This window comes from Indicator indicator, chromosome 3, assembly GCF_027791375.1.
Source record: "Indicator indicator isolate 239-I01 chromosome 3, UM_Iind_1.1, whole genome shotgun sequence".
In the NCBI taxonomy this organism is placed as follows: Eukaryota; Metazoa; Chordata; class Aves; order Piciformes; family Indicatoridae; genus Indicator; species Indicator indicator.
The window spans coordinates 26,562,579-26,575,304 of record NC_072012.1 but is presented as its reverse complement, the minus strand read 5'-3'; the positions used below and the strand labels follow the sequence as shown (position 1 = coordinate 26,575,304).

The following is a 12,726-nucleotide window of genomic DNA, read 5'->3' as shown; positions in this document are numbered from 1 at the left end:
TATTTGTGAGAGCCCTTTCTGCTGCTGCCAGCATCTCTCAGAAGGCAGTGACAGGCATAACTTCATGATGAGGGCCACAAAGTGATAAAAAACACTAAGGGAGACATTGGGACTCACAACTGGACATGTATACATACTTTGAAGCAAGGATGTACTCCCGGTCCCATAGCTTAAATATAGCCAAGGATTCTAATTCCAAACAGACCTGACTATGAATCTTGATTATGAATGACAGAAAATTCAGGATCATAACTTCCTGTTTGTTTCTATAAGCAGTTCTTTGAATTGCAGTGAGGGGACATACCAGTGTCATCAAAAACATCCTCCATAATCTTGGTTTTATATATAGTGTTCCTGTTACTGTTAAGAGCAGTGAGGAAACTTAGTAGATGAACTGCTGACAAGAGGATTTAATGCATCTGTTTCATAAGTTGACCACTTTTGACAAATGAGAAAAGGAAAACTTAATTTGGCATGGCATGTATGCTTGCATCATTCCGCTGCTCTAATATGGTGCTGCCTGAAAGCTTTATTTTGGTGAGTATTGTGTACTGGAATGACATGGAACTAAAAGTGGCAAGGTGTCAAAAAAGTTCCAAAACCAGGTTAACCAAATAAAATCAGCTGACCTGTGGATATGTGAAATGAACATCTAGAAACATTCAAGAGCAGGAATGTAGGTGAAGTACAGGAATGCTAGGGCTAAGTGAGTATCTAACAACATGAATACCACCAATAAGGACATTTATAAGGAACAGTATTTTTAGTTTTCAGTTACTCTGAATTTCTAAAAATATTAACTCTCAATTCTTAAAATATTAACTCGGGACCCCCAAATTCACTAAGGTAGGTAGCTAAGGATTGTAGATTTTATTTTTACTGCTGGGCAAACTGAGGCAGGGAGGTTCAGTGACTTACCCAAGGCCACAGAGGGAGTCACTGTCAGAGCCGGGATTAGAGCTCAGGAGTTTCTGGCTCCCAGTCCCAAGCTCAGACCACTAGACCATGGCCTCAGGACATTTCCAGATGGTCTTCAGTCTAAAAAAAAGTAAATTCTCAAGTATGTTACAAATATGTAACATATATATATATATATATATGTACTTCCTTTAACTTTGAATGTAATGGTATGAATGAGAAGACATTGATCCAAAATCAGTGGTGAAAGGCAAATCAGAAAATTTTATCTGAGTTACCTTTATCATACATATGTGTATGATAAAGCTTTGCAGAAAAATCTTGATTTAGATTGCAGCCAATACAAACAGCTATTGTTTTTCAGAGTAAGGAACAAATTGCCTTTCCCACCCAGCCAGCATGTCATTTATATTAATGGTGAGGAATGCTAAGTTGCTCTGTCTGTAAGTAAACTCTATTAAGAAAGTCATGTCCCCTGGTGAAGCTAGATCCTTAGTAAATTTTACTAGCTAAGCACTGAGCTCCATGTCAGGGTAATTACACCTTTTATCCACTGTGAGCTCTCTCTTAGCTTCTTACTCCTTAATTTCCCACTCCAGCTAATTTAGCAGTAAAATTGCAGAGGTTTTGAAAGGTTAGCTACTGAGGAACTGGTGCATAAATGTTCTGTTAAGCTCAATGCATTGAAATCACATCATGTAGAAGAAGGAATTAATTAAGTAACAATTAGGTAGTGATGGATCATTGACAACATATACATACTATGGTGCTAAAATTAATCTTCCCTGTAAATCCAATACATTGTATATCTATACTCTAGTAGGTTTTGTACTTGAAATATAAAGTGGACAGGCCCTTCAGCACTATCTTTTTTAAAAAGGTGTAACTTCTGGCACTGTTGAAACTACTATATACTATCAAAAAACTCCAATACATATCTTCATTTTTAACAAGAATTTTGAAAGAGTAATGAAGATAGCAAAAAGAGAAGAAAAATTTAAGGCAGGTGATTTTGAAGTGACTGTAAGGACATTTGTTATATGAAAGTACTTAGTATGTTGAAAGTGCTAACAACTGTGTCATATTCTCTTGCTATCTTCTTTTACAAGATGCCATATTGTTTCCTCGTATTGACAGTCAGCTGCTTAATACATAGATTGGCACTGAGCCCAGTCAATCCTCAATTCTAAAAGCCTCTTAGCAGATGAAAAGTCTTTGGTTCATTCACACCTTGTAGAAAGGATGACAGGGCAGAAGTGACATCCAGATCCATTTAGAGTATACTTTGAGTCTGATTTTCCTTTGCCTTGCACCTTGTGTAGTCATTTATAGCTGTGCAAAGTGAGCATAAAATGGATATAAAACACAGCTACCCATGTGAGGAGAGAATTCTGATTTGGTTGCATTATTTCCAGAGGTGATCACACAAAGTGCCAGACAGAGAAAAAATCTGGCTCTGCATAGAAAGCCTAAACAATTTTGACACAAAGCATAAAGTAGCAGCAGCACTTTCCAAACAATTTACAAAAATTGTACTTCTGTTTTGGAGCAGAGGGCATTTTCATTTGCTGTTTGATGCTATTTTCATAGAAAAAAATACTGAATGTTAAACTCATTTACAGAAAACAAATCCTATTTAGTCCTTTTTTACATAGAAATGTACTAAACTGTGAGTCCTAAAGTATATTCTCATATAAAAAAGGAAGTCATGCCCTGTGTAAGATAACCACTAGTTCTACCTCTCTACAAGCTGTCTATAAATTTACTACTTAGAAAGTTACACTTCTACACAGCCTCCTGGAATCAATGGGAAAGCTGGTACTATTACAACAGCTGGTCTCAGTCCATCAGAATTCCGTACTCTTCTGGCTTTAACATGGGTGGCAAGTTATTGTCTCAGTATTCACCAAACAGTAGTAGCTCTTCTACGTGATTTATCACCACTATGATGATGCAGGATCTACCACCAAGTATCCCCAACATGGAGACAAATATTAGCATGAACATGGAGACAAATATTAGCATGAAAGGCCTGCAAATATTAGGTTAATGATAATTAAGTAGTTTGGCTGTTGCTGGAGATGTAGTCAAGAACTAGTTCTACTTAATAACAGACATTTACTGTATAATAATTAACTGAGTATGCTTGGACATTTATTTCTCCATACTACCCAATGGCCATTTTTCTTGCCCTTCCCAGACAGAAATCCTTTTTGTTACACTTGTATGCCATCATGGGCCTGGCAATTCAAGTGTGTTGACTAGGAGTATCAACTCTACCACATCAGCAGCTGTTGACCTAAGAGTACTGATAGAATAAATAATGTCTTTTGGTTTCTGTTAGAAACTTTATTTTCTTTTAATCATAGTCATGCACTTCATAGAATCATAAATTCACAAACCTGTTACCATTGTCCAAATCTTACCCTTCAACTGAGCAGCTAAAGAACCAATTAAGTTTTTTTTTTTTTTAATCAATATTTTAGTAATACTGTGTAACAGATTGGGGTTCCTTGGCTTTTTGTGTTTTTTTTTTTTTTTTCCTTCTCTCCACCGCCCCCCCTCCACCCTCCCACCCCCGTATGGATTTAGCACTCCTTTTAAGTATTCTGAGTTGTTAATCTGGCTTGACTGAAAAGTACTATGTGTTTGTTGTGTGTCTGTATGTGTGATGTTAAATGAGGGTTTATGCTCAGAGCTGTTCTACAGTTGGCTTTCTGGCAGAATCTCTCTTCACCAATGACAATGATGTCTCTGTGTGGGGGAGAGTTGAGAGTCTGTTTTATAATATTACACTTGCCATGGCCTTAATCTTACTGATGGGGCACGATCATGATTTTATTTATGGTAACAAAATTCATCAGTCATTCCATTTGTGTCAATAGCATTAAAAAGCTATACATACAAGTAAGAGTTCAGAATCAGGATTATGGTGTTTAATCTGAAAGGACATCTGAATTACTTCATTAAACAGAAGTACCAAAGGAAAGATCCTCTGCTTGATTTGCATTACTCAGTCATGCCATTAAATAGAAAAACAAATAACAAATGATAATGACAGCCATCAGTGTATCACAGTCTATGGGTTTTGCCTTTACATTTACCTTAGGTACAAAAAATACCCCTGAACTAATAACTTATAAGGTAATAATTTGAGTACATCAAGGTTACCGTATTAGGTCTCCTTGACATTGGAAGCTGGCATTAATGTTTAAAAAAAATATTTCCTTTGAGTTTTTTCATGTCCCTCTTATATAACTTGGCACAAAAGATTGAAGTCCAACAAGTAAGATCTCAAAGACTGAGTTAAGTTTTATAGCCCGGTCCATAATGAATGTTATGCCTTGTAAATAGAGAAGCATCAAAACAGTGATCATAATTCAAAAACTTTGTCTTGAAGGTATCTCTTAAATCACTATGAAATCTTCATTCTTTTTTAAAAAGTGAAAAAAACATGTCACTTTCCTGAAATGCTGGCATTCTAAAATAATAAAAGATTTTCTCCTGCTGTCTGTCTTCTTCTCAGACAGAGAAATTTTGCAAGGGATGATGGGCCTTAATTTAGGCTTGACTGATAAGTACTTTTAAGACTAAATATTCTTGGAATTGCAGTTACTTAAATTATACTCAAGCTCCATATCAATCTAAAAAAAAAAAAAAGATTGGGGGATGGGGAAATAATTTCAAGAGATCTAGCCAGCTTTCAGAATATTGCTCTATTATACATCTCATCAGATTTTTTCCATTTTTTTATGTCAAAGAATTTCTGGCATTTGAGGACATTTTCTAGGAATCCATTTGCTATATTACAAGTCCTATTACTGTCATATACATTCTCAGCTTCACTACAGGCACACAATCCAAGACACCAAATCAGAGAGTTGAGGATTTTATCAACAAACCAGGACCAAAAGGAAGATGAAAGAAGTTATTTTTTACTATGTTTTCTATAGGTCTCACTGATCATCTCACTGAAAACTAAAGATCTATCTGTGCATCTTGCTTTTCCAGAACAGTGGTAATAGCAAATTTTTTTTTTCCCCAATTCCCATTGAAAGCTGTATTTTTACCCTGATAAACCATGTGTTCAGTTTTATACTCTACACATCCTCAGAGTAAAACAATTCTTGTACAGTGAAGCAATAAGAAACTGTCTTCAGGCTGCAATACAAATATTAGTTAAACCACTAGTGCCTGTTAAGAAAAGCTTGATAGAATTTCCACTCTTAGTAACTGTGGGAGTTATACCTTTTTCTTGTCTTTGTGATAATATTGCTGTGTATTTCATAAGTATGCCTGGACACATAGCTTAATCATAAAATAATAGAGTTTACACATCTTTACCGAAAAACAATTAGAAATCTCACTCTTTGTTTTTCAATAAAGTGAAGAAGAAAGTGAATATAAAACAAAGAAATGACCTACCGTGGTTGTCTTTATTCTTCCTCCTGGTTGTGTACAGGTCCAGCCTGATTTATTGATTAGCAAATCACAGCCTTCTCCTTCTAAACATGGAAGCATTTCACACCACTGTTTTGTTTTGATAATTCGTGCTATGGAACAGAAAAGACAAAAAAAAAACAACAAAACAACCAAAAACAATTGGCAGGAGAATTCACATTTCACTTATCTCTAAACACTTTCTCATTTGAGTTGTCTATTTTCATCATCTGATAATGCAGTCATAAGTTACAGTGTAGACAGCCCCAGGCAATTTACAAAATTATTTATAACATCTGCTGTGCTAACAAATTTCATAATAAATCCAAACCTTAAAAAAAAAAACAAAACCAAAACAAACCCCATCAAAACACAAACCAAAACCAAAACATAAAAAGAACCAAAAGATACTTCTGATGTAAAGAGAAAGAAGATAGAAGTTAGCTAATTTTCAAATTCCATGATCTTTGCAGTCAAGGAAATACTGTTTAGGGGCTGTCCAGCGTTAATACAGCCTGCTCTCACCTCGCCTGTCTATACACAGATAGGAGGGAAAGTAACACAAAAAAAACTTCTGGGTCGAGATAAAGAGAGTTTAATGAGATGATTAGGTACATAATTACCTTAGCCTATTTGCATAAAAGCACAGAAAAAGGCAGAAGCAGCAGCAGAAGCCAGCGGTCTCTCCCACCCTTTGACCTGCAGCCTAGCCAGTGGAAAAAAAAAGCAGCACCCCAAAGCTGAAAACTGAAAGCAGTCACCAGAACAGGAAGTCTCTCATGTGGCAATCTGAACTTCAAGCCCTGTAACACCTTGCTCCAGCCAGAACATTCATTTCAAAGCTGGCGTGAGAGCAGCGTGGTATTGAGTATCAGCAGCAGATTCAACTCAACTTATGACAGGGGCTAACAACTGAAGATTTACTATCCTAACTAATCATTATGATAGCCTAAAAGTGACCTAAGAGTGAGATCCATTGTGTTAGACTCTGTGTAAACCTGAGCAGATGCTCCTTATCCTGATGTGCAAACAGTGTAACTAGACATGAGACACGGTGGAGAGAAAAGTTGTAATAAACAGGTAAAGGGGTCAACATAATGACACCAACTGTGAAACTGTGATACTAGCAACTGTAGAGGCATAGAATCATATAATCATGGAATCATAGAATGCTTTGGGTTGGAAAGGACCTCCAAAGGTCATCTAATCCAAGCCCACTGCGGAAAGCAGGGGCATCCTCAACTAGATCAGGTTCCCCAGAGTCCTGTCAAACTTCACCTTGAATATCTCCAGGGATGGGGTCTCAACTACCTCCCTGGACAATCTGTTCCACTGTTCCGCTACCCTCATGGTCAAGAACTTGTTCCTAACATCCAGTCTAAATCTGCTCTTCTCCAGTTTGAAGCCATTGCCCCTCATCCTATCACTCCAGGCCTTTGTAAACAGTCTCTCTCCATTCTTCTTGTAGGCTCCCTTCAGGTACTGGAAGGCTGCTACTAGGTCTTCCTGGAGCCTTCCCTTCTCCAGGCTGAACAACCCCAGTCCCCTCAGTCTGCCTCTTAGCAGAGGTGTTCCAACCCCCTGATCATTTTTGTGGCCCTCCTCTGGACCATCAGGTCCATGTCCTTCCTGTATTGAAGCCTCCAGACCTGGACGCAATACTCCAGGTGAGGTCTCACCAGAACAAAGTGGCAGAATCACCTCTCTGGATCTGCTGGCCACATGTCTTTTGATGCAGCCCAGGATGCACTTGGCTTTATGGACTGCTCATGTCCAACTTCTCATCCATCAGCACCCCCAAGTCCTTTTCCACCGGGATGCTTTCTGTCACCTCATCCCCCAGTCTGTGTTGATAGTAAGGATTGTTGTGGCCCAGGTGCAGGATGAAGTTCACCTAGGCCCACTTCTCCAGCTTGTCCACGTGCCTCTGGATGACATTCTGTCCCTCTGGCATATGACAGCACCACACAGCTTGGTGTCATATGCAAACTTGCTGATGGTGCACTCAATCCTACTGTCTGTTATCACCAGTAAAGATATTAAACAGTACAGATCCTTGAGGGACATGACTTGCCGCTGCCCTCCATGTGGACTTCAAGCCATTCAGCACTACCCTCTGGTTGTGACCATTCAGCCAATTCATTATCTACTGAACAGTCCACCCATCAAATCCATATCTCTCCAATTTGGTAAGTAGGATGTTGTGGGGGAACGTGTCAAAGGCCATGCAGAATTCTAGATAGATCACATCCATAGGTCGTCCCTTGTCCACTGATGTAGTCACTTTATCATAGAAAGCCACTAGTTAGGAGCAGGAACTAGGAACATAAAGACAGGTGCTGAATGAAGTAAAGGTTAGGAACTCATTGGGAAGGGAGATAATAAGCAGAGGGAAAAGACGGGAACAAATACCTAATTATCTTACCACTACATAAATAATTATCTTACTACTACAAGGGACAGGAAGTCCCACCAGGAAGATCCTTAACTGTTTGAAAGGTGGGATGTTGTGTGTTTTGTGGTTCCTCTCAGTGCTTGCATCTCTAGTAAGGTGGTTCTGAAATATTTCCTCAAGAAGAGCTGTAGGAAGAACTTCAAGTTAGGGAGAAAAAGGACTTCAGTTCCTGTAGATTTCTTTCTGGATTATAATAATGCTTATTTTGAGTTCAGCTCTGTAGCATCTGGTTTTCTTCTCATAGAGTATTAACCAATATGACTAGTATTTCATTTTTCTTTTACCCTCATCTTGTGGGTAAATTTGTAGTGTTAAGTGCTAGTCTGGGATACTTTTTGTATAATACATACATAATGATACACTCACTTGCTTGGTGCCATACGGTTATGCTAAACAAGGTAAGGTCCCCCAAACTATCTTTTGCTCAGAATGTACAGCTCACAGTATACAGAAAATGGTCCTCAGTTCCTCCAGAGATCATTTCAGCAGTCCTAGGCTACACTATAAGAGCATCATCACCTCAGTTTGTATGTAAGCATCCTAGGATTCAGGGGCAGAACTTGTTCCACATACAGGGATACAGACTGTGTTTTCCTCCGTTGATGTGTGACACCAATACATGCAATATATCTTTAACAGTCACAAATCTGACAAAAAGAGAGGTAAAACAGAAATACTTGGCAAAATACATCTTTTGATACTTCACATTGGATTCAAGGAGCTTAGAAGTGGGCATTTATATCCAGTGGCAGTTACAGCTTTTTATGCTCACTTGAAGTGTGATTCAGCCTTCCTACACCCCTGAATTCCTCTCTCTGGAACTATTTAAGGACACAATTCTCAATGTCATTGGATCATGGCAAAAAAATGTGTAATTTAATATCTTTAAATAAATGCCTTTCCAAAAGTTTTAAATGACTTGTGTCCTCAGTCCCAGTACAAGTGTTAGTAAGCTCTAATAACAAACACTGATTTATTTCTGTGGAAGCTCAATCTGAAATGCATATTAAGATTTCTATTATAAAGAACAATTCAGCTTCCAAACATCTACACAGGAACTTGCAGTGTTCATTGGGCAATATACATATATTACTAGAAGAATGATTCTCAAACAGTTTTCATAATGACAATTTTATGAAGCAATCCACTAAGTTTTATAGCACATAATATACTGAAATCTAGATTTTGATCAGGGTCCGTAGGTGCTGTCCTACTGAGAACAGGATTGTATCAGTGTTTCCTGTGTAACTTTTCCTATGCAACAGATAATAGCCTCATCCTGCCTGAGTGAAGGCATGCATCCAATTGCAGGCTTCCCAGAAAAAGCTCAGTAAAATGTTAACATCAAACTGTATCCATTTTCACACATATTTACATATCATCAAAGTGGCTGTTTCTATCACTGTTTCAACAATACGAAGGATCACTGAAAGACTGAATTGTCAGCTAAACTCCAAAATATGTACTAGATTGCCTCTACCACCTCAGGTAAGAGGTTTTCTTGGGAATATAATTCAAACGAATCATTACAAAAAATGAAATCAACAAACAAACAAACCCAAACAAGCAAAAAAACCAAAACCCATAAAATCCTCTCCTTTGTGAATTACTTTCAGTATTTGTTTGGTTGCTATCTCAGAATGCAGCTACAGGTAATATCACAAACATACAGAGTCCTTACTCTGGGTATTGGCTGTATCTATACAAACTTAAAATATGCCATGAGTATTTTACAGAACATGAAGTCTAAACTATTTTTGTGTTAAGCGTATAAACTAGCTCATGCATTTAGGCCTCAAGAATTGGAACAACTTCTTTTGCACAGAAAAAAATACTCATAGGGTTTAAATCAAATCAGCATCAAACTAGTTTAGTAATTTATTAATAGCACATAACCACCAGCCATGCAGGATCAATACCAATAATACAAAAAAAGTACGCCATACTACTAGACAGGAAATGCTCATTTACAGTTGGAAATTCCCAAACAGTTCCACAGTACTAATCCCAAACTCTTCAAACACACCCTCCCACACACAAGCACACCCTCCCACACACAAGCACACCCTCTCACACACTAACACACCCTCCTATAGGCCATGAGGCTGCCCCTTGCACCTCTAGGCTGATGCAGATGCTCTGAACAGCTCCATGTCATGCCCCCTGCACCAAGGTAAAGCAGCGTCCGCAGAGAGGCAGCTCCCAACCATGCCGAGCGCACACTGGGGCCGGCTTCTGCCCCTGCAGAACCTGCAGCACCCACCCACTCGCTCACCCCCCCACTCACCCATCCAAACACTTACCTACCCACCCACTCACCCATCTAATCACTCACCTACTCACCCACTCACTCACTCATTCACTCACTCACCCACCCGCCTGCCTCCCAGCCTGCACTGTTCTCCCACCCTCAGCCTGGGTGTCTCTCCTCCCCTGTTACAGATCTCATCGCAGTTTCATGCCACTTTTCAGCCTGACCCTCGCTCTGTTTCAAGAGCCTTGCAAACATACAGACTCTCACATTCCCGTCTGGACAGGCCTTGTTCTCTGGGCCATTTGTCAGGTGGGCAACCTCACGCTTACATATAAGCTGAAGTCTACACAGACACTTTGTTCCATTATACACGTGCAGTCACAGCTGCAAAAGGCAGGCCATATTCCTGGCTGCGGGATTACTTCTATTTTTGCATTTTCACTTTGCAGTTTGTCCATTATACCAGAGTATCACAGTGAAGGTAAATATAGAGAGGAAGCAAAGTATACAAGATTTTATCAGCATAATATCAAGATTTTCAATCAGTAATTGAAACTGAGTTGCACTAGTCAAAGCAAGGAAACAATCTACTTCCTAAGGCAATGCAGCTGCTTTTTTCTTGTGTATATTCACCATGGGTGAAATTCACTTCTCTGCAGACACAGCAAAAAGCCTATCAAATTCTTCAAATCCACTCCAAGCACCATTATAAAGAATTAAGTGGTACTTAAATGATACACAGCTTTTGTGCAGACCTTCTGAAAAGAACCGAGTTTCATCTTCAGAATCTGAGCTGACACTACTTTGCATCTCCTAAAAAGGGTTATGCCCCTTTACTTGCACTGAAGTTAATAGGAACTGATGGTGCTCAGTACATGTGGAGTTGCTTTCCTGGGTGATACTATTTGAATTGGAGAACAAAGGGAGTCTATCCAAGTGATTTGCATACAAACAGTTCTGAGGTGTTGCAGGCAGGCAGAGGTTATATCAACAGGACAGGAAGCTATCCACCAAAGCATTCTTAACTGTTTTGTGACACAGAGCAGCTTGCAATGGATTTCCAGTTGTTAGCAAAAATAGACACCTCTACTTGTGATGTGTGTAGTCCAGTTTAAGACTGTTCAACTGAGTAGTGCTTCAGAACATCACAGATTATTTTCTGCTGAATACTTCAGTTAGATGATTTTTTTCCCCACTAAGTTCTCACCCAGTTTAACATACACATACTTGCCTGTAGAAAATCAGTTTTATTTTCTATATCTTCTTTTCATACACTCACCCTGCATTCAGGCAGTTATTAACTGCTGCATCTCTAGTCAATCTCATAACTGGAAATCAAGAACTTTTCATGATAGCAAAAAAGTGAGATAAACCCTGTTCATCAGCAGTAGATGCAAAAACTTAGAGCCATCTAAAATATGTTAGATTAAAGCACACAGACTGTTACAGTTTGTTTTCTCATAGTTTTTTTCCTCATAGATTTTTTAATTGTTGGAGAATGAAATGGGAAATAAAAGTAAAAATGTCGTGTTTTGGTTTGTTTTGTTTTTCCACTGAGTAAATATTGATTAAAACAGTCTTTGGATACTGGGACTTAGGATGTCAGAATACATTGTGCTCCTATGCATAACAGGTGGAATGTGAAACAGATATTTACAAATGATAATGAAAACCATGGTACGTAAACATGGTAAGTAAAGTACATTAAAAAAAAATGTTGATGTCTACCAGCCAACTCCAGATGCCTGAAATAGTGAATGGAAGATTCTTTGTAGTGGAGAGTAGAGGGAAATTCCTCCTAAGCAGGCTATGCTACTTTGAAAGCTCCTTCTTAAATTAAAGCACGCTTGGATAATGCTCTTCACTTTTTTTTTTTTCTTTATTTTTCCCTGTCAATGATAACTTGTAGCACTTAATGCCAGAAGTAAAGTATGCACTGGAGAAATGTTTCCATTTTGATTTTCATTCATTATTTCAGTGCTGTTTTCATTCAGCTTTGAAGAAAGTTGATCAGCGTAACTGATTCCCAGAGTTCAGAAATGTCTTTGGATTCATCAGTTTAGATGTAGGCAGACAAACGCATTTCTCCTAATGTTCCTTTCCTGCCCTAATAACTCTGAACAGGACCCATAATCTTTTATCATTAATCACCTGCAAGGGATTTCAGCTGGTTTCAGCATCCCACTCCTCTCCCCTCCTGCCTGTTCTCTTAACCTCATAGTATTCTGTGTCCAGTTCTGGGCCCCTCAGTTTAGGAAAGATGTTGAATTGCTGGAGCATGTCCAGAGAAGGGCAACGAGGCTGGGGAGAGGCCTTGAGCACAAGCCCTATGAGGAGAGGCTGAGGGAGCTGGGGCTGTTTAGCCTGGAGAAGAGGAGGCTCAGGGGAGACCTCATTGCTGTCTACAACTACCTGAAGGGAGGTTGTAGCCAGGAGGGGTTTGGTCTCTTCTCCCAGGCAACCAGCAGCAGAACAAGAGGACACAGTCTCAAGCTGCGCCAGGGGAGGTTTAGGCTGGAGCTGAGGAGAAAGTTCTTCACAGAGAGAGTGGTTGGCCATTGGAATGTGCTGCCCAGGGAGCTGGTGGAGTCACCATCCCTGGAGGTGTTCAAGAGAGGATTGGACGTGGCACTTGGTGCCATGGTTTAGATAGGCATGA

General features: G+C 39.2%; 1 protein-coding gene across 1 annotated transcript in view; it reads right to left on the bottom strand.

Moving 5' to 3' along the window:
* Positions 1-1,011: 1,011 nt before the first annotated feature.
* The window catches only part of TAFA5 (TAFA chemokine like family member 5), a 342,009-nt gene continuing 330,294 nt past the window's right edge, over positions 1,012-12,726 (bottom strand). Inside the window, exons 4-5 of the mRNA XM_054399858.1 lie at positions 5,344-5,471; positions 1,012-1,038 (exon numbers count right to left, since the gene is read on the bottom strand). Coding sequence (XP_054255833.1) covers positions 1,012-1,038; positions 5,344-5,471 — 155 coding nt within the window. The remainder of the gene's footprint in view (positions 1,039-5,343; positions 5,472-12,726) is intronic.